Raw genomic sequence first — 22,011 nt, 5'->3', positions numbered from 1 at the left:
CTCCTCTACTCTCCTTTCTCCTCCACTTAGCTTGAGAAGCTGAAAGTGTCTTTTGTTGGTCCCAGGCTACTCTCCACTCACTGACATTTTTTTTTATAGAAACAAGACTAAACAACCAGCCTCCCTCCCTCACCACTCTCTCCCTCTCCTCTTTACCTTCCTCTCTCTGCCCTCTCTCTCCTCATTCCCCTCCCTCCTCACTCTGGCCCTTTTCACTCTCCCTGTCTCTCTCTGTATCTCTCTTACTGCATGAGTGCTGTGACTGGCTGGTCCACTCTGGACTAGTGCTCCTTTCTGCCCAGTGAATGTAAACTGTATTGACACTGACAGTCTGCAGCCCTGCTATGGCTGGCAAAATAATTTTATCTCTGATTATCTAAACCAATCAGGCCATTCGTTTTGGATCAATACTTTTTTCTATCCCATCAAGGTCATTCAGGAAACGAGGCGTGTGCCTAAAATGCAGCGGACTAAATGTCAATTAATGTTGTTAATGGCGGTTACATTGTACCCCTTTCCTATATTTAAGTTCTCGTCTTAAAGAGGCAGTTCTCAAATAAACAATGGGTCCAGACATTCTTTAGACAGATGGTTTTTTCTGTGGCACCAGATGTTTGACACAGTCTGTCTGTCTTTTCTGCACATACACTGAACGCTTTTTGCCTGGGTCCAGGGAAACGACTGACTACCTACATAGAGTTTTGCCCTATGGGCACCTATGTTTCTGTGTGTTGTGACTAGCTGTCTCTGTTTGATGTGGGCTAAGTGATGTGACTGGGTGCCTCCGTTTTCAGTGTAGGCTAAGCTTGGCGATGTGAACGGCTTTTTTTAGATTGCCGTTGTCAGGAGGCCTGCAGTTCTCGTTGCCCTAGAAAATTCTGTAAGCTTTTCCCTCTGCACCCAGCGGGAGTGCCCACCCTCTGGCAGACAGACAGAGGAGGGAGCCAGAGACATGCTGCCTTAAGAGTTTATCGATCACGCCGAGCTAGCCTAGCGCCACACTCTCACTGTCTGCCTATGCGGGGGTTAACGACCACACACCGCCCAGGGTGGAAGCATTCCCGGCTGCCTCACATCACGTGGAGGTCAGAGGTCAGAGGTGAAGAGGGACCTGGTGTTGTGTTTTTTTTTTTGGCACGTGGGGAGCAGGAGGGGTGTGAGTGGGGGGGAGGGGTGGGTGGGCGGTCGGCGTGGCTCACGCTGTCTCCTTTGTGTCCCCATCGCCCTGTCTGGTCCATTTCCTCACCTCCTCCCCCGGCAGCTGTCCCCTGCCATTAGCATGACAAAGCGGCCCGCTTCGGCTCTCCACCGGGGCACTGCTAGCTGTCAGGGTGGGGTGCGGGGACGGGGCCCCCCCTGGGCCAGCCCTGTCCTGCTGTGGGCCATCTGGGTGTGAGCCTGCTCTTGCCCTTCTCCTACTCTTACGCTCTCCTTTACCTAACTTGTGTGCCAGCCAGTCAGACCGTCAGGCCACCCACTGTAATGCCACGATTGACACACACACTGCAGTCAATCATCGGGAGAAACGGCAAAACACGCCATTGTCACTCCAGCGACACGCTCAGAGGAATGTGTGTCACTGAGAATGCGTTTTTAAACCAGAGCTTCGTTAGGTCCACGTAACGGCACAGCAGGGCTGCCGTTGTAAAGTCAGGCCTATTTTCAAAAATCACTCCATTCATCAGAAAAGGAAGAGTTTGTTGAATTGTTCTGATTTAAGATTCAAATTCTGTAGTTGAGCTCTTTTAGTTGCCTGCAGCTCCAACTCTGCCGGGCAAAGAAATGCACCGCCACCACCGCCAACTCGCTGTCATCACCATATCGGCGGGGTGACGGAGGGCGGCAGTCAACTTGTCTTCAGGTGGCACTTCTCACTTCTCCCAGGTTCCTTGTTGATTATTGACTGCTGCAGGGGAAGTGGTGCCTAATTGTAGGTACCGGATGTGTTTCATTATGAATGTGGTTCATGAGAAACATACCGGGGATTGAAAGTCACACCAAACTCCCCTGCCTGTTGTAATTGAACGTGGTGATACTTTTTATTTTTTTAATGGTTATTAAAATGCAGTGTAATCCCCCTCTGCTTCACGTTAGCACTGATCCGTCTATCATATCCCAGGATTAGACCCATGCGTCCCGTTTAATATCCGACCGGTGCCCGATCCCATCACGTTATCGGAGCCTGTATCTGCATTGGGTGTGAATGTGTTGCGAGCCACTGGATGGTTAATCAGAATGTCAGCTGTGACTTTCTAATGAACAGCGAGCAGCTGACCATAGAGAATAATGTTACCACAGCAGCTACATGTGCGCCTGTTATGTAGTGCTGTTCACTTGAACAGAGAATACCAGGTCTAGTAATTCCATTTCTGTGTGGCTGACATTTGAGAGAAGGCCATGTTGTCTCGTTGGAGTGCTGGGTGTGTGTGTGTGTGTGTGTGTGAGTAGGACTATAAATGTGGGGACTAAAAGTTCTGTAGTACTGGGCAAAAAGCACTTGAACAGAAGCCTTTTATTTGGGTAATAAGTGTTTATCAAATTCTAATTAGCATTTTACTCAAACTTTACATTAGTTAGTTACCTAACTAACGTGTCGCTTTCTGTCGATTTTTTTTAATTTTGCTGGTGATAGTAGAATTTGTTTAATGCCAATGACAGATGTTTTTTGTAATTTTTTTTGTGATTCTTTTTATGGAGCTGGAAGTAATTATACAACCAGACTTTCTACGTCACCACTCATTCCTCCCCAGAGCATAATATAAAGGAAAATAAAATATAAAGGAAAATAAAATATAAAGGAAAATAAAATATATAGAAAAATAAAGTATAAAGGAAAATATAATATAAAAGAAAAAGTATAAAGGAAAATAAAATAAAGGAAAATAAAGTATATAGGAAAATAAAATATAAAGCAAAAAAAAGTATAAAGGAAAATAAAGTATATAGGAAAATAAAGTATAAAGGAATATAAAATATAAAAGTAAAAGTATAAAGGAAAATAAAATATAAAGTAAAATAAAATATAAAGGAAAATAAAGTATGAAGAAAAAAAAGATATAAAAAAAAAAATAAGGAAAATAAAGTATAAAGGAAAATTTAATATAAAGGAAAATAAAGTATGAAGAAAAATAAAATATAAAAAGAAATAAAGGAAAATAAAGTATATGGGAAAATTTTATATAAAGGAAAATAAAGTATTTCCTATATACTTTATTTTCCTATATACTTTATTTTCCTATATACTTTATTTTCCTATATAAAGTATAAAGGAAAAGAAAATATAAAAGAAAAACTATAAAGGAAAATAAAATATAAAGGAAAATAAAGTATAAAGGAAAATAAACAAAAATAGTTTATCATGATCAATATACACTTTGCACAGAGTTGTAGTTTTCAGTATATCCCCAATACACTGAATTTTAAGATAACCAGTCTCTTACTGTAAACCACCAGTGTTCCTATTAAGCCCATGTGGATTGTACTGAAATAGATGGGATAAATTGTTTATCTAAAACATGTGATTGATTGAGTTGCATATTAATGAATGTTAGCACCATGAATCTGGTGGGTTGCTTGAGCGTGCAGAGTTTGTCTAAACCTCACTACGTTACCTATAGATCAGTGGAACAATCCTATATTTCTCCCCAAGAGAAACAGGCAATGGAATTGTAGGTATTTATTAAAGAAGTGGAAGGGGAAGGGATGAGGGAATAATCAATGGAAAACAAACCTTTGTGGCAGGGTGTCGGCATCGTCTCTTTGGCGGCCACCCTGTGACCATTTGGGTGGAATGGGTCTCTGGCAGTTGACTTATCAGAAGCCTGCTTCCCCTTGCTGTCTTTCTTCTCCCTGGGATCTTGTCTCGCTGGGGCCCTAACAGCGGTGAGGGCAGCAAGGCTCGGGGATGCTGGCCCCTGGCCCTCTGTTGTTGGCTCACCTTCCTCCAGCTCCATATGCCTCCCAGCGCATCTCCTCTGGCTTTGGGTACTTTTCCAGCTATTCCCCCTGCCTGCTCACAGGGAGCCTTCTTACCTCCTTTGACGAAGTCCTGATGAGGTTCAGCTGGGCAGTGGCGAACACGTTGTCAAGCACTCTGCCAAGAGCATGCCAAACCAACAGGCAGCGATATATAACCCTAACCTCGAAGCCATGTTGGCCAATCAGAAGCCTGGAAAATAGTTATTACCGGTTCCGGTAGCCTCACAACAATGGCGCGGGTGTTGGATGGATGCCTCGGTTCCTCGATATAGTGAGGGAGTAACTGTACATTTATGCGTAAACATGTAAAACGTAATGTTAACAAGATTAAAACCAGCACTGTTTTGGCTATGTCCGCCATTTCACAAAGTCACCTCATGTAAACAGAGGAGATAACGGTGTGCACTGACGTTACGAGCCAAAACCTCAGTTTGTCTACATGTCAACACTGAAAACTGACTTTATGAATATCTTCACTCTGGAAGGAGTTTTTCAAAAGGTCAGTTTGTCTACATGTCAACACTGAACACTGACTTTATGAATATCTTCACTCTGGAAGGAGTTTTTCAAAAGGTCAGTTTGTCTACATGTCAACACTGAACACTGACTTTATGAATATCTTCACCCTGGAAGGAAGTTTTCAAAAGGTCAGTTTTCAGTGACCTAAAACACAGTTTGTGTGTGGACAAAAAGCCAAAACTCATAGAAAATCCCCTGTTTAAAAAAATACCTGTGTACGTGCCAGTGCCTGTTCTGGCCACTCCATTATAGTCAGAATACCAGCTGACTGCTTCTTCCCTAAATAGTAGTTGCATAGTTTGGAGCTGTGCTTTGGGTCATTGTCCTGTTGTAGGAAGAAATTGGCTCCAATCAAGCAGCGTCCACAGGGTAAGGCATGGGGTTTTGAAATGGGGTAATAGCCTTCCTTCTTCAAAATCCCTTATCCAGTACAAATCTCACACTTTACCCCCAGTACTCTGAGACCATTATATTGACTCCACCATGCTTGACCGATACCGTCAAGCACTCCTCCATCTGTGTTACTCTGGGATCCATGTCTTTCAGAAGGGCCAGACATTGGGTAATGTATAATGTTTGTTTATAAGGCAGAAAACTCTTATGATCTTTCAACAGGAGTGGCTAGTACTGGAGGTACAGTACCTCAGGCTCATTCTGAGAAGGATAAAACCTTGTTTACTTACCATGGTCTCCACTCAGGGCATTTTCTGCAGCAAGACCCTAAGTTGAAGGCCACTGTATAACACAGTTTAAACAATTGTTGAATGACCTTTTTACAGGGAATTGTATTTTCTATTTTTAATGTGTTTCCAATTGTTTCACATGTGTATTTAGTCTATGGTTTTATTGTTTATTGCTGTAATACAGGGCACCAATGTAAACGAGGTTTCGGTTCCAGTTGATTTTCCCTGTATAAATAAAATCTTCTCTAACTCTTTGATCCTGGTAAGGATGTTTTTGTGTTTAACACGGGCATCTTTCTTTCTCAGCACTGGGGCTTATTTTTCATATCCAGTGTGACCAGCACCTCAGCAGACAGGAGTGATGTCCCAGAAGACAAAGGGATTAGGAGACAAATACCCAACAAATTAGGAAAGACTTAATCAGCGCTAGCAGCACCGTGAAGCATCAGCGGTAGCAGGACCGTGAGGCGTCAGCGCTAGCAGCACCGTGAGGCGTCAGCGCTAGCAGCACCGTGAGGCGTCAGCGCTAGCAGCACCTTGAGGCGTCAGCGCTAGCAGCACCGTGAGGCGTCAGCGCTAGCAGCACCGTGAGGCGTCAGCGCTAGCAGCACCGTGAGGCGTCAGCGCTAGCAGCACCCTGACGCGTCAGCGCTAGCAGCACCGTGACGGATCAGCGCTAGCAGCACCGTGACGCGTCAGCGCTAGCAGCACCCTGACGCGTCAGCGCTAGCAGCACCGTGACGGATCAGTGCTAGCAGCACCATGACATGTCAGCGCTAGCAGCACCGTGACGCATCAGCGCTAGCGGCACCCTGGCGCGTCAGCGCTAGCAGCACCCTGGCGCGTCAGCGCTAGCAGCACCCTGACGCGTCAGCGCTAGCAGCACCCTGGCGCGTCAGCGCTAGCAGCACCCTGGCGCGTCAGCGCTAGCAGCACCCTGGCGCGTCAGCGCTAGCAGCACCCTGGCGCGTCAGCGCTAGCAGCACCCTGGCGCGTCAGCGCTAGCAGCACCCTGGCGCTTCAGCGCTAGCAGCACCGTGAGGCATCAGCGCTAGCAGCACCGTGACGCATCAGCGCTAGCAGCACTGTGACGCATCAGCAGACCCTGTGTGGTAAAGAAAGAAAGAGAGAGGGAGACATAAAAAGAGAACAAAATAAAATTATTTGAAGTCTTTACTCTCTCATTTGATTCTTTCTCTCTTGACTCCCTCCCCTTCCTCTCAAGATGACCCTCTCATTTGATGCTTTCTCTCTTTACTCCTCTCCCTAACAACTTCTCTCTCTCCCTCTGTCTCTCCCTTTTCCTCCATTTCCCTTTTTCTCTCTCTGTTCGTCTCTCGTCCTATCTCAATAAAAGGTTATGGCCATTTGTTTACATTGCCCAAGCCAAGTGGAAAATAATAACAACAATAAAAACTGTAAAATGTAACCAGAAGGGAAAACAAAATAAAATAAACAAGTGTACAGTTTTGTTCACAATGTGATTTTTGCTCCACTGGTGGCCCATTCTGCGTGGCTACGGGTCACACATTCTAGCAATGTGATTGCATACTAGGGTATTTCGCCTAACAAATGTGGATTTCTCATTGATTTATTTGGATTCAAATTCATTGCCGGTCTGCATGATCTGAGAGAAATATGTGGCTCAAATCTGTTCTTACATTTGTCAGGATGTTAGGAAGTGCAGCTCAGTTTCCACCTCATTTTGTGGGTAGTGTGCACATAGCCTGTCTTCTCCTGAGAGTCAGGTCTGCCTATGGCGGCCTCTTTCACAACAGCAAGGCCATGCTCACTGAGTCTGTACATAGTCAAGGGTTTTCTTAATTGTGGTTCAGTCACGGTGGTCAGGTTATTGTTCTCTCTTATTAGGGCAAGGTAGCAATCAAACGTGTTTGGTTTCATGGTTGATTCCTTCCAGTGTGTTTTCATTTAGTTTTCTCATTATTTGCTCTCCTGGGGCTCCTCAGATCTGTTTGGGTTTGTGAACAGAGCCTCGGGACTAGCTGTCTTAGAAGTCTCTACTGTAGTTTAATCTCTCTGTACTTCAGGGCTTCTCTGTCTCAAATCACTCACTTGATTCTTTCTCTGTCTTGACTCTCTCAACCCCCCCACTCCCCCCTCTATCTCTCTCGCTCTCCCTGTCTCTCTAAGTCTATGCTAGCTAGCAGCGGTTGCCATGGGAGCCAGTTGCCATGCATCACAAGTAAGGTTTGGTGTGGAGGGGTGAGGAAGGGGGGAGGGAGTGTGTGTGTGTGTGTGTGTGTGTGTGTGGGGGGGGGGGTCTGTGTTGTATGGACAACAGCTAGCAGTCTGCTACCATCACGGACTGGCTTCCTCCATGATTACTGGGGATCTCCACTGAACAATGAGGAGAGTGAAGGTGGGGGGGGTGGTTGTACTAGTCTCAGTTTAATAGCTGAAAAGTCAAAGGTTTGCCTCAGAATTTGAGACTCACTCTGAAATATACACCAAACCTGAAACTAAACTATTGTGAATGTTTAAAATAAATTTCCTGGATTTTTTTTGGAGAAACCTTTAGTCCCAGAACAGCGCAGACGATGGGTTTAGTGCTAGGACTGTGGCTTGTGATGTTTGTGCCGTCAGTCAGTCGGACCTGGTGTTGACCAGGTGCTGAGAACAGGCCTCACAGTGACATCCACATAGACTAAAGCCTCAGGCTGTCCTCCGCCATCTGAAACTGGTGCTGGGAGCTCAGCAATCTATTATGACCTGCCTTGGTGGCACAATTTGAGGTTGGTTGAGTGCCCCACATGTAATCGAGAAAACTGTGTGCGTGCGTGCGTGCGCGCGCGTGTGTGTTTTATTGCAGGTCTCAGCCTCTGTTGGCACGGTTGCCCCATTGTTAGCCTTGCAGAGATGTGACCCATTTCAGTCTGAAAGCACACAGTCACACACACACACACACACACACACTGGAACAACGACACATGGGCCCTCTGCCTCACGTGTCCACAAGGCATTTCATTCCAGACGGCTGTGATGCTTTCATTCTTCTGAGTTTTTCCTCCCGTTTTACAGTGGTATGTCTCGAACATGCTGGTGGAAATTCAAAAGCTATGGAAATGATTATGCAAACCGAGAAAAGTCTATCTAGTGTTTTATTCTTCCTCTCATTATGTAAACAAGCCCTAAAAACACAGTCAATAGCTGATTATATTTGTGTGACATCCATTTTGTCCTGGTGATAGAAGGACAAACAGCAATGGCCAGACTTGTAACAGCCTGGTACACATTAGCTACATTGGACTGGATCTGTTTTTGGAAGAAAAACATTCGCTACATAAAAGGTGTCTGTTTGAAAAGGGATCCTATAAACATTGCCAATTGGTTTATACAGGAAACATACCATAAAATCCTATCGTGAAAACCGTATATCGTTGTCTCCCTCACTCTCTCTCTCTCTGTCTCCCTCACTCTCTCTCTATTTGTCCCTCCATCTCTCAGACTCGTTCTGTAAAAAGAGGAAAGCCCTGGATCCTCTATCAGGAGGTTTGCCGGCGAGAGCCAGTTGATTTTACCAGACAGTAAAACTCTGAGGCTGAAACCTCTCAGTTATGGTTGGCTCCCACCATCAAACAGCCTGCATTGCATTCTGGGGGCTTTAGGATGCCACAGGGAGGTACACACTTCTCTGGCCTGCATTGTTTTTTGGGCCGGCCTGGTGACAATGTGCCTTTGTAGTGGGGAACAGACCCGGCTTTCGGCTGTCAAGCGTGAGAGAGGGAGAGAGTGAAGGGGGAGGCGTTGAACAGAACAACTGATGGATCCCGGTGTTGTGTGGACGAGATTCTGATGAGACCACTGGAACCAGGCAGGCCAGGATCGGACCAGACAGTGGCGGTGTGTTCTGTAGCACAGAACATGATTGGACAGCAGGAGGGTCTGAAGTCACTGAGCTGATTGGATAATGATTTATCAGCTTCTGTGGGCTTACCTGATTGGAGAAGGAATAACGATATTGGCTTGTGACGGTCGGTCGGAGCTGTTGAGCTGTCTCTAATACAGGGTGGCCAGCAGGAAATGTCGGAAGCATATTCACAGTGAAGCGATTCTGTATACGTTTGAACCATTAGCATAGCAACGCATATACGCAGACATAGCTGTCAAAGTGACACGTGTTGGTATTCTCTCAGTGCCGACATAACCGCCCAGCTGGCCCGGTGCATCTCAAGTGAGGCTCGTTGGAATGCTTTCGATAGTGACCAGGGTGGTTATCTGTTTGGGCTTGCCTTAATCAAACAGATGTATTTTATAAAGACCATTTTACCAACAATATAGCCCACACTTAAATGTATATAAATTATCCCGCCCCCTAAAACCCTAATCACAACCCTTACCCTAACCTTTACCAAAATCTAAGCATAACAGTTGCGTCTGCCTTCACAACAAGATTCCAGACAAAAAACAACCACCTGCAATTAACTTTTTGATACTGTATTTTGATACACTGGATACTGAAACAGTGTCACTTTGTACCGTAGAATGTAAGTTACTGAATAAGCTTTAGAAAGGTTTATATGTGGAATATTAGCATAGCCTATGTCTAACAAGTGGAATGTTAGCACAGCCTAGGTCTAACAAGTGAAATATTAGCATAGCCTAGGTCAAACAAGTGAAATGTTAGCAAAGCCTAGGTTTTACATGTGAAATGTTAGCATAGACGAGGTCTAACAAGTGAACTGTTAGCATAGCCTAGGTTTTACATGTGAAATGTTAGCATAGACGAGGTCTAACAAGTGAACTGTTAGCATAGCCTAGGTTTTACATGTGAAATGTTAGCATAGACGAGGTCTAACAAGTGAACTGTTAGCATAGCCTAGGTTTTACATGTGAAATGTTAGCATAGCCTAGGTTTTACATGTGAAATGTTAGCATAGACGAGGTCTAACAAGTGAACTGTTAGCATAGCCTAGGTTTTACATGTGAACTGTTAGCATAGCCTAGGTTTGACGTGTACTTATGTATTTCTCATGCAGATACTTATATTCTGTGTATTTTAGTATTTACAAATAATGTGATGCCAAATGCGATGCCAAAACTTTCATTTTAAGCAATCTTAAAATAAAAGATTTTTGTAACCTAGGACCCAAGACATGCTGTATTTACCTACTCGACTAGTATGGGTTAAAAAAAAACATGAAATCATTAGTTTACATTGGACGCCACACAAACACAAACATGCAGCATTGAACCCACTAAAGCTTAGAAGACACACCAAACACGTACACATTCATGAACAAACGCATGCACAAACACACATGCACACGCATCACGGACCAGCTCTACTTTTAGGTCAGGGAAAATTGGGACAAGATCATTTGACATCACAGCAATCAATGGCCAAAGTGCCGAGTGCTCAGTGCCCAGCGTGCCATACCCCAGCAGCCGGGTGTTTTCGGTAACATTTCTACTCCGCGGTCCGGCGGGATATAGCAAAACAGTGGGAAAAATCTGCCACCATTTTTCAGAGGGAACCATTCATTCTAGTTTGTATTCCCGCTGTTTTTCCGACAGTTTTCCCAATGCTGACTTGTCTAGCCGAATTTCTACAACTGTCACCATGGAAATTGAACAAGTCGATATTTCTGTGGCTCTCCCCGGTGGAGTCAACTGCGTCCACAACGGCTCAATAACCGCTAACATGGCTCTGGTGAGCGCCGGTTCATAGCCAAGCTGTTGTTACCATGGAAATGCAGACGGCTGGGTTAAAAAACACTGGTTGATATTTTTGGGGAAGCCATTTATGTTACATAAACAGCACGCAGTGTTTCCATGGCAGCCTGTGAGGTCATTGTGTCCCATAACGGTATCATTAACAGGCTTATGGGCGAACCCACTCCGGCGTTGAACATGTGAACGGGCAAGCTAATTTCTCAGTATTACATAACGCAGACAGACAAGCTAGGTTTTCCTGTCAGTGTCCCATTTTAGCTGTTTCTCTCTAAACCTCTCTCTCTCTGTTAGTCACTCCATCATCTCATTTCTCTGTCTCTCCCGCCTTGTCTTTCTCTCACAATGTATAGAGAGAGAGAGAGAGAGCGAGAGAGAGATGGAAGAAAAGGATGGTTGTGTATGTCTGTGCTGCAAGCAGTAAAGAGGTTTGGAGGAGTAAAGAGGTTTGGAGGAGTAAAGAGGTTTGGAGGAGTAAAGAGGTTTGGAGGAGTAAAGCCGTGTGGAGCAGCGACCTTTTCTGGAGCAGTGAAGCATTGTGGATGTGGAGCTGCAGGCTGGGGTGTGACCAGACAGGCTTCCCGACTGCAGCCGCAGCAAAATCCTCCCCGGCTGCCCTGACCCGCCCCAGACCCCTGCCTGTAGTTCCGCCTGGCCTTCGCAGATGGTGGATGAAAACTGTGTCACCGCCTAATCACCTCCCCGCTCCTCCCTCTCCATCGCCCTGTCCCCTTCATCCACCCACTCCCTGCTGCTCCCGGCCAAGTTTCGGAGAGCCTGAAACTTAACGGTCCTTCTCGCAGGCGATTGGGACAGCAGAGTGTGTGTGTGTGCGGTGTGACGCAGGCTGTATGTGTGTGTGTGTGTGTGTGTGAATGTGTCAGTAGCCTTCTCTCCAAGTTAATCCCTTAAGAGGAGGTGTGGTTCTCTCTCCGATCCATGAAGCAGATTTTCATCACATGTCCTGTTAGTTTATTTCACGTCTGCGGCTGCTCGCTGCTTTGAGTGTCTGGTTTTCTTCTGAATGTGAAACGCTCATCGTCGTCTCTCCACCAATACTCTTCTGATACTCCGTGCTCTAACGTCTCCTTCGTCATATTCATCTTCTTCATTTTCGGCTCCTCTTGCTTCCACGGGCGTGATATCATTTTGAGCGCTGAGATGGGGGAGGCCATTGAGCTGAGGTGAGTGTTTGTGTCTGGTTTGGTGGGTGGGCGTGGCGTGGCCACTGTAGGATGTTGACCGCCTTTCTGAACTCTATACATCCGCTGGTCATCTCAGCCGGAGCTGTAAACACACATCAGTAGCTTTGACTCATTGTTCAGCAATGGTGGTCACTTGTAAGGTTATTGGCTATAGCCATTTCTGCAGCTGTTGGGATGTCTGATAAGCTTATTCCAAGGTCTCGTGTTGTCTAATAGTCTTAGCAGCTGTATTGACCTCCAAGGCCATTTGGGACAGATTAGTGTCAATTGATAGGCGCTGAAAGCCCCAACGTCGGTTTACGTTTCCAAGAGTGCGACCTGAAATGTTTTGGGAGGTTTTTATGGCAGAATATTATGGATATTTGTTGTCTTGCCACCGAAGAAAAAAACAGTGCCAGCCAGAGCTGAGTAGGTGGGCGCTCCAGTTGTCATCTAAATGATTAGCGAACGAAAAACTCAACGCTTTTACCTCATTATTTCCTGTGTTTGTGTGTGTGTTAGGAAGGTGAGATGTGAGTGTTGTCTGAAAGCAACGCTGTTTTTCCTGAGGGACTCCTTGTGATTGAGCAGCCAGTGGCAGGTGGACGGCCTCCCTGGGCAGATGTTAAACAGCGAGGAGCGGTGGAGGCATGTTGACTGGTCTGAGTGGTCTTAACGCGTGGCTGCCTTGTGTTTATATTAGCCCCGCTGTTCAGGGAGTGATACCACACACACACACACACATGGCTGGGCCCACCATCCCAGCCATGCCCGTAATACACTCTCTTCTGCCTGCCAGAGGGATTAAGGTGTTTTGTTGTTAATCTCCACATCTTTCATCGCTTCTTGGAGCATAGACACACACACGCACACACACACACACACACACACAGGGAAGGAGCACAGACAGAAAGGCGTTTGTATCTCATCTTATGCCACGGGCCCTTGTCTGAGGGCTTAGTCTGTTGATGTGAAAAAGGGGGAGGGACTGTGACTAAGCTTTGTGGAGTGGCATAGGTGTGTGAGAGTGTGTGTGTGTGTGTGCGGTGTGCGAGAGTGTGTGTGTGTGTGTGTGCGGTGTTTGTCTATGAGTGAAGGTGAATTGGGATAGGGAGGGACAACATACAGTCTTGGGCTAGGATTTACCCCACCCACACAGATGAGTCTAAATTTGTGGATTTTGTAGCAGCTTGGCGACACGGGAGAGGGTGAGCCAGAACAAGGGCTCTGTTGGCACCATGTGGTTCTGTTTTATTTGGAGTCACACACTGATGCAACCAAGGTCACCAACCCCCCCCCCCCCCCCCGCCATCCAGCCAGATTACAAACAGATATGGTGTCCCAAGCCACCATAGTCACACATCCTACTGTGGCCCAACTAAGTGCCCTGTCCCCTATGTAGCACTAGTATGTAGGGTGCCAGGAGTCATTTGATACGCACAGACCTCGTTCGCTCTCTGTGTCTCTCTCTCTGCCTCTAATTATGGAGCGCTGATTTGTTTATTTGAAAGAAAACCTCCATGCACACAGCTGCTGTATCTACACATTGCATGCATTCCGTTAATAAAGCTTCTCTTTATACGTTGGTGGTAAATTTTAATGAGCGTAACAGGAAATCACTTACTTTCCCTAGTATTCATTTGATCTATCGCAGTGTCGAGAGAGTGGGGCCAGCTTCCAGAACGGACGCCTTGTTGTTGCCATGGAGCATTCCAGATGTTCAGTTACACAGCCCTGGTCGAATTCCATGAACCGTTATTGGTCCATATTGCCCATGGGAGCGAACATGTCTGCCCAATGGAATGTTGTTATTGTACTGTGTTACATAAATGCACCCTAGTACCGAAACCTCAACGTCTTCACCGTGGAAATAAAAACTGATTCCAGTGGTCCTAACTCTTTTAATACATTTCTGCAGAGTGTACTCCCACAGAGTTTGTCTGAGAGCTGAGTGTGTCTGAGAGCTGTAAAGACACGGCCGTAAAATCACAAGGGATTTACCGAATCGGCCTTGAGTCATCCCGCCACAGAAAAGCTGAAGAAAGAGAGTTTTGACTCACTCGCCTACTCAGATTGTTCTGAAATCATTTCTGTAGATTCAGAAGGATTAACATTCCTGAAACATTGTTTTGTTGAAAGGTAAATAGTAAGAAGCTGTCATTAACTGCACAATAACTGAGAATGTGGCAGTATCGGGCCATAATCTTCACACCAAGCCCACCCCCACAGACAGCATGCAGTATCAGTTCGCTATGTTCTGTAAGTAGCATGGTGCTGTTTGGGGAACTGACTCTTCCCTGTAATCCTGGTGAGGGGGTGCTGTCCCTGTTTAGAGAAATTAGTCATTGAAGTTCCCAGGTTTTCAGCTCATCATATGTTGTATTACCAGGTTCTGATCACTAGGTTGACCCCTTACTTGGGGTGCTTTGCCTATCCACAGGGGGAACTTGTGAAGACTCAGGAAACTGTAGGCGAACTGGTAAAATGCCCTTGAGGTACCTCCAGGTACTAAGTGCAGGTCAAAATTCAGTCAGTGACACAGTTACCAACATGGGTTGGGAGCTGCTGAATTAGAGGTTACACGTCCAATACAAATTCAACCCTTTGTCTGCGATGTGTTTAACAACAACACAGACAGGCAGATCCCACACTGGCACGAACACAGACACATAATTACAGAACAGCACGACGTGACTGAGTGTGCCGTATATTCTAATAACAAGAGCTTTGAACTGGAAATGATGCCGGTCTTCTGCCTCAGCAGAAATCCAACAACAACTGATTAGGCACTTTAAAGCGGGTTCCTACTCCCCAGCCTCCTTCACTCGAGCCGTTCACACTCAGAACGTCTCTGTGCGGCCATAAATGATCAACACAGAGACTGTTTCGAATGTTTTCCCACGACCGGCCCGTCCAGCCCCAACCCTGCGCCCACAGTGTCGTCTCGGTGAAACTGCCCGGCCGGTTGCTAAGGTGAATCATCCTAACCCGCGTGTTCCGGAGAAGAGCTGTCTGTTGTTGTTGACACTAACCAAGCCCTGATTAGCCTGTGGCCCGGCGTAATGGAATTTGAGCGTTCCACCTTCTTGGCAGTCGTCTTCCCAGATGTCCCCCCGGCCTGTGTCTTCTCCTTCCTGATTGCATTAAGCCACAGGAAGGACAGGCGACGCGTTTGTGTTGCAGCCCATTTAAAGTGAATTATGCCCATTGCCAAGCCAAGGTGCTTCAACTGTCTGACCCCCCCCCCCCAGCATTTGGGTGAAGGGTGTGCGTTCCTTATTGTTGTGTCAGAGGTCATCAGTATAATTGACCTTAAGTCAGAGTCCACTGTCCTGCCTTTCTGCTGCATCCCTATTAAAGCTAAGGCCAGGCATAGTTCACGTCGGTCTGTTGGATGGTGATTGAATTATGGAATAGCCTAAATGAAGGTAATCCAGACAAAAAGCGTCTGCTGGATGAACTATTCAAGGAAGGACAATGGAGAGGTTGGAGAGAGAGAGAAGGTTGGAGAGAGGGACAACTTCTGTACTAGCAAAAACTGTCCTGTTACCTTTCTCTATCCTGTCTCTCCGTCCTGTCTCTCCGTCCTGTCTCTCCGTCCTGTCTCTCTGTCCTGTCTTGTCTCTCTGTCCTGTCTTGTCTCTCTGGCCTGTCTTGTCTCTCTGGCCTGTCTCTCTGTTCTGTCCTGTCCTCTCTCTCTGTCCATTTGTTCTGTCCTGTCTTTCTATCCTGTCCTGTCTCTCTGTCCTGTCTTTCTGTCCTGTCCTGTTTTTCTGTCCTGTCCTGTCTATCTGTCCTGTGTCGAATCAACTGCAGGTGATGACATTCATACTCTCTCCTGGCTCTAGGTTGCAGTGCTGTTAGTGTCTTTTAGTGACTAAAAGGCCCCACAAATTGGGTTATTCTGAGGCAGCACAGTGTCTTTGTGTGTGTGTGTGTGTGTGTGTGTGTGCGTACGCCTGTGTGTGTGTTCTGTAAACAAAATCTCCACATGAAATAAACAGACAGATTGTTGTACCTAGATAATAGAATGTACACAGCATCATCAAGACACTTCCTGTGCAGTTTTATTTCAAATGCTTTTTCTGTCCTAGCCGCTCCCTCAGTACAGGCCGAAGGAAACGTTCCTGCAACGTCCTCCAGTAAAACAGAATCTTTAGCTGGCCGTCACTGTTTGACGGTGGCTTTGCGCTGACAGTGACTAGTCGTTCTTTTTCCTCTCCACTTGAGTTAAAGGGCTGTGGCTTCGCAGCTCCCCCTGCTCTTTCTCTCTCTGCCCCCCCCCCCCCCCCCATGAGGCTTTTTTTACTGTGGGAAATGAGGGAAGAGAAAACTCTTATACAGACTAGTCATTATTGAACAAACTAGTCCAATGTCCTTCACCATAGTGAGCCTCTGGACGGCTTTTGTTTCTAACACTGATTTCAATCTGATTCTGCTCTGATTCCGATTTCATTCCACCCTGATTGCACAGGCTTGAAGAAGTTATTCCAGGTCTTATTTTTCCCATCAAATGTTGAGGTGAAGACAGAAATGTTTTGCTTGTGTCATTAGTGGAGGTCACAGACATACACTCACTCACACAGACACATACACACGCACACACACACAGCCACACACACACACACTCCTGACTGCCTCCTGCCTGTTTTGTTCCTCTGGATCCTGTTGTAAATAACCCAGGAGCTTATCCAATCTGATCTGATATGGTCATGTCTGATCTCATCTTATATTATCAGATGTACAATTGAAAAGAAACAAAAGCCCATGTTTCTGTAATATAGTCCTTCTGATCCAGGCTTGTATATCTGAGGCTAGAGCCAGGCTACTGGAGGAGGGGTTTAATGATGGACAAGGGGTTTAAAGGATTTAAATGGAGGAAGAGCTGAAGGAATGAGGAAAAGGGGTTTAGGAGGAGAAGGTGAAGGAGATGTTCTTAGGAAGAGTAGACAGGGGAGGTTGAGAGAACAGAAAGTTTAATCAGTCACCAGTGTTTCTCCTAGGATGTTTTTCAGCAGTGGTACCGGGTGTGACCAATGGCACTGTCTCTCACCAATCATTTAGAGGTTCTCCACTCACCAAACATTTTAGAGGTTCTCCACTCACCAAGCATTTTAGATGTTCTCGACTGAGGAAAAATAAGAAATAATACAAGTTGTAAAAATATTGGCCTTGGTGGCAGGCAATAATGCCTTATACTAAATGTGCATTTTCAACTGTTAGCAGTTAATATATAGCTTGCTTATCTTTTATACATACTTCATACTTAAACGTGCTATAGTTTGTATAACAGGTGCAGAGGTTTCCAGCCTGAGAGAGAGGAGGATGCAATCACAAAGAGAGGAGAAGGGTGAGAGAGAGTGGGAGTGAGGTGAGAGCGAGAGAGACAGGTTGACTGTACTAATACCCATCCTCTAAGCCAGCCCAATCCCATGCTGCCCTGTAGAGTCTCCACCATACTGGATCCTACAGACATCCTGCTAGCTGTGTGCCTCGATGGCTTACAGTACTACTGGCCAATGACACACAGTGGGAGAAGACAGTCGCTTTCTCTCTCTCCCCTCTCTATTTTTCTTTCCCTTTGTCTCTCTCCCTCTTGCTCTCCTTCGCTTGCTCCCTCTCCCACTCATGCACTGGGTCCAAGCTCTTCAGAGACACTCTTAAAGGGACAGGCCATGTTAAAGATACAGGATGTCTTAAAGGGATAGGTCGCTGCTGGATTTTCCTCCTACAGCCCTACTGTAGCTTCAGACAGACAGTGCAGATATACAGAGACCTTCCATGATTTTCAGGGATAATTGCTATAATTGTGTAGTACTGTCTTATAACGGTTCTAGAAGGACACTTATGCACAATTGTAATGATCTTAGAAACAAGTTGTAAAATCCCAGAGGAAGACGCCAACATCATTGACATGGGTTTCTCTACGCCATACATAAACTGAGCCACAACCTTCTAAAATAAAGTATTTGATGTAGTGTGTGACTGTTTAGATTAGATATCCGTAATGAAATGTTTTAGATAAACTGTTGGAACAAAACACACGTGGTAGTGGAATAACATTTACAGAAATCAGGTTTGTTATTGTCATCAATAAAAAAGAAAGGAAAACATTTAATCTATTAGCAGTCAAAAGCTTGCACCCACCTACTCATTCAATGATACATCTTTATGACATTGCAAGAATAATAGTGAACACATCAAAATGATGAAATAACATTTAACACATGTAGTAACCAGAAAAGTGTTAAACAAATCAAAATTCATTTCTATTTTAGATTGTTCAAAGTAGCCGTCCTTTGCCTTGATTACAGCTTTGCACACTCTTGGGATTCTCTCAACCAGCTTCATGAGGTAGCCACCTGGAATGCTTTTCCAACAGTCTTGAAGGAGTTCCCACATGTGCTGAACATTTGTTGGCTGTGTTTCCTTGAGTCTGTGGTCCAACTCATCCCAAACCATCTCAGTTGGGTTGAGGTCTGGTGACTGTGGAGGCCAGGTCATCTGATGCAGTACCATCACTCTCCTTCTTGGTGAAATAGACCTTACACAACCTTAACCGTAACCCTTTCCTAAGCAAACAGTAACCCTTACCTTAACCATTTTACATTCCAACATAAAAAGTGTGACTTCAGAGTTGGGAAATAAGATCTGTCCTCATCATTAAATAAACGAAACATAATCTCTGCCCAGGTGTTAGACCTAGCCACTGAAATTCAACACTGCTGTTGTTTGCTCCTTGGGGTGTTTTGTAAAAGCACTTTGTGACAACTTCTGATGTGAAAAGGGCTTTATAAATAAATGTAATTGATTGATTGACCGGTCTCCAACAAGGTTAAAGCTGAAATAAGTGAACCTGCGCCCTTAAGATGGAAGGGTGGGACATTGGATGCTGAGAGGAGGACGGTTTTTTTCTCATTACGGTGTTCTTTTTTCCTTTGTACGGTGTTCTTTTTCCTCAGTCCAGTGCTTTTTTTTCTCAGCTAAGTGTTCTTTTTCAAGTGTTCTTTTACTTTTTCCTCAGTCCAGTCTACTTTTTCTCAGTACCGTGTTCTTTTCCCAGTGCATGTTTCTTGTCATGTCTCAATGCATCCAGGGACATTGTTGCATCTGCCAGACTTACAGTGGGAGTGGCTGTTAGGAGTGTGTTTATGAGCATTGTGTCCCCATATGTGTGTGTACATTAGCTAACATGCGTCCAGCTGGGTTGGCTCCATGTAATTCGCCAGCTGTGTGGTGTGTCCTCCTGACAGGTTGTTTTGATTGGCTGTGCCCTGAGAGTCCGCCCTCAGGTTCCAGCTGTAATCTGTTCTAATGGTGCTGCTATAACACAGACACACACACACACACACGTGGATTGTCAGAGGGCCGTACCATCAACAATCGGTTATACAAATGTCTGTTGATAAGCAACAGCTTGGTGGCCACGACAGGAATTTTTATTAGCCTGTGACCACTTTGGGCTGGAAGTGTAATATCTCATGTATACAGTAATGTACATTATCTACATTACTGAGGTATGATAGTATCATTACTATCATACCTCAGTTAGCCGTGGCGTTCAAAGGTAGAAAGTGGGTGGTTTTGATGACATGGGGCACATTGTTCCATACTGTACATGAAATGTTTCTGTGACCCGTTTTAGCTGGGCAGTGCCACTTTTACAACGAGTGGCAAAATATCCCAGAATGCATTATTAAGTTTAGGGTTAGGACTATGCTTAAAGTTAGTTCAAATGTTACTGAGCATCAACACATTGTGTTGCCTTATTTTGTCTTGTTTTCATTCTGAGGCTTCCTTTACCTAACATGGAGTGCTATGTAGAATGTTTACTTTAGTCTTTTGAACAGTGCAATATTTTACTAGTGTTTAAACAACTTGTTTCCTGCGTTTATAAGTGTTTTGAATGTGCATCTCAATAGAGGCAGAGGAAGAGCGAGAGAGAGAGGCACGGCCAGAAAAAGACAGAAAGCAAGACAGAAACACAGAGTCAGACAGACTGAGAGAGTCAGACTGACAGAGACAGGAAGACAGACAGGGAGAGGCAGACTGAGAGAGAAAAAGAGAGAGAAAGCGATATGAAGGTTAGGACCAGTTGAGGATGGAACAAACTAGAAGGATAGTTTCAATAAAAAAATCAGTGTCTCATTCCCATGATGATGCACTCCAGATGTACTCCATATGAAGATATGGGTAGGGGGGGAACTTTCCTTATAGCTGGCACTAACCCAGATGGGCCCATATTGGCTGTGCATGCTTTTAGTGTGACTATAACATATCCATTTTGTGCTAGTCAGGGAAATATTGCTACAGTTCTATATGGTGGTATTTCCTTTTACAATACTTTGTATCATAATCTTTAAATCATACCACAAGGCTGTTGAATATTACAATTTTCTTTTGTTCAATACTCAATCTCTATTCTCTTCACTTTAATGTCTGATCAAAATACACATTTTCTCTCGTCCCTCTGAAGTTGGCTTATGGTTTGATAAAATCATGAAAATCTTGACAATCACCAAACACGTGCATGATATGATACATCCTGAGGTTTGTGGCAATCCCCTGACCAAATGTTTTCATTTTATTTGCGTAATTTATAGACTGGATTTCTCGCACCCTCGTCATGTGTTTCTCGTTTTTTTTCTGAACTGTAAACTGCAGCTGCATCTGATTGGGAGATGAAGTGATCTTCCTGAAAGGCCTTGGATGAGTCTTGCACATTTGTGCATGTCTTTGTGCGTGTGTTTGTGTATACTTGTTTCCTACCTTTTCAGGACCAAAAATAAAACGAAAGGTCCTTTACATTAAGAAAAGTGCGAAGATGTCAAGATGTATTTTAAAATAATTTCTTCAGGCATTTTTAGTTTTTTGGACAGGAAGATTGTGAAAGTGATCCATCTTTTCCTCTCTTTTTTCTGACACTTTTCCTCTCTTTCTCCCCCTTCTGTTTTCCTCTCTAGATCCTCTCTTTCTCTTTTCCCGCTTTTCAGTCTCTTTCTCAATCTGTCCGATTTTCTCTCGATCTCTTGCCCTGTGTGCCTCTGCATCTCTTGGCAGGAGGTCAGCCATTACATCACATGAACTCATAGCAAGTTGATTAGATCAGTGCCTGAAACTGGAGCACAGCACCCAGAGCCCTGGCCCCTCCCCCCAGCCCTGGCCACTCCCCATGCCTGGCAATGGGCTGGTGGCAAGGTGCTAAAGCCCACCCCTCCTCCTTTTGGGGGATTCTGAAGCCAGTCGCCCCCTTACCCCCTCTACCCAGCACCTGCTAAATTGACTGGCACCCACCAGGTGTCACGCTGCTGCCCAGAGATTCCCAACCTTCCCGGCGGTACGTAAAGCCGCTTTGGGTGAATGACACCAGGCTTATTTAAAAGCACCCCATAAACAGATCCCAATGTGACACACACAAACACATACACACAAGCTCACACACACTTTCACTTCCGCAGGGCCATGCCATCCACCTGATGCCAGTCCCGTAAGATGACAGAGCTCATGGCTGATGGGAAATGGTGTGTGTGTGTGTGTGTGTGTCGGGGGGTGGGTGTGTGTCATGGACGTATAAAACACAGTGTGTTTCACTCGGTATATAAACACTGTGTACTGACAGGCGCTACATACCTGACCGATTGCTGAGAAAATATTGAATGGCTGATTCTACTTTCTGATTGAACGTCTGGGAGTACGTCCAGAGCGCCAACTAGACAAATACTTGGCTAACGGCAGGAGAAAAAAGAATGCCGAAAATTGGGGCGAAACCGCCTAGGGGCCCCAGACGGTAAGATCGTTTGAGATATGGTCTCCAACTCTTTAAACTGTGTTATATTCTGAGAATAATCTCTTTTACCTAGTTACTGAACAAGAAACTGTGATCCGCAAAACAAAAAAAAGTCATTAGCATTTGTCAAACAGGACTTTTATAATGAAGTTGTTGGAATTACCAATGC

General features: G+C 45.2%; 1 protein-coding gene across 5 annotated transcripts in view; it reads left to right on the top strand.

The window, feature by feature from the left end:
* The window catches only part of numbl (NUMB like endocytic adaptor protein), a 63,380-nt gene that overhangs the window by 24,349 nt on the left and 17,020 nt on the right, over positions 1–22,011 (top strand). The window contains exon 1 of one of the 5 annotated variants that reach the window (XM_034292967.1): positions 6,130–6,292. The exons of 2 other annotated variants lie outside the window; for them this stretch is intronic. Coding sequence is in view for 2 of the 3 variants with exons in the window: in XM_029120618.2 (XP_028976451.1) it covers positions 21,802–21,842 (41 nt within the window). In the remaining variant the exon portion in view is untranslated. Of the gene's footprint in view, positions 1–6,129; positions 6,293–11,394; positions 12,056–21,100; positions 21,843–22,011 lie in introns of those variants that run through there. 2 more of the 5 variants (XM_010898667.5, XM_029120618.2) reach the window with 2 other exon arrangements.

The sequence above is a fragment of the Esox lucius genome, chromosome 1 (genome assembly GCF_011004845.1).
Source record: "Esox lucius isolate fEsoLuc1 chromosome 1, fEsoLuc1.pri, whole genome shotgun sequence".
Lineage (NCBI taxonomy): Eukaryota > Metazoa > Chordata > Actinopteri > Esociformes > Esocidae > Esox > Esox lucius.
This window is presented reverse-complemented; position numbering and strand designations above follow the sequence as displayed.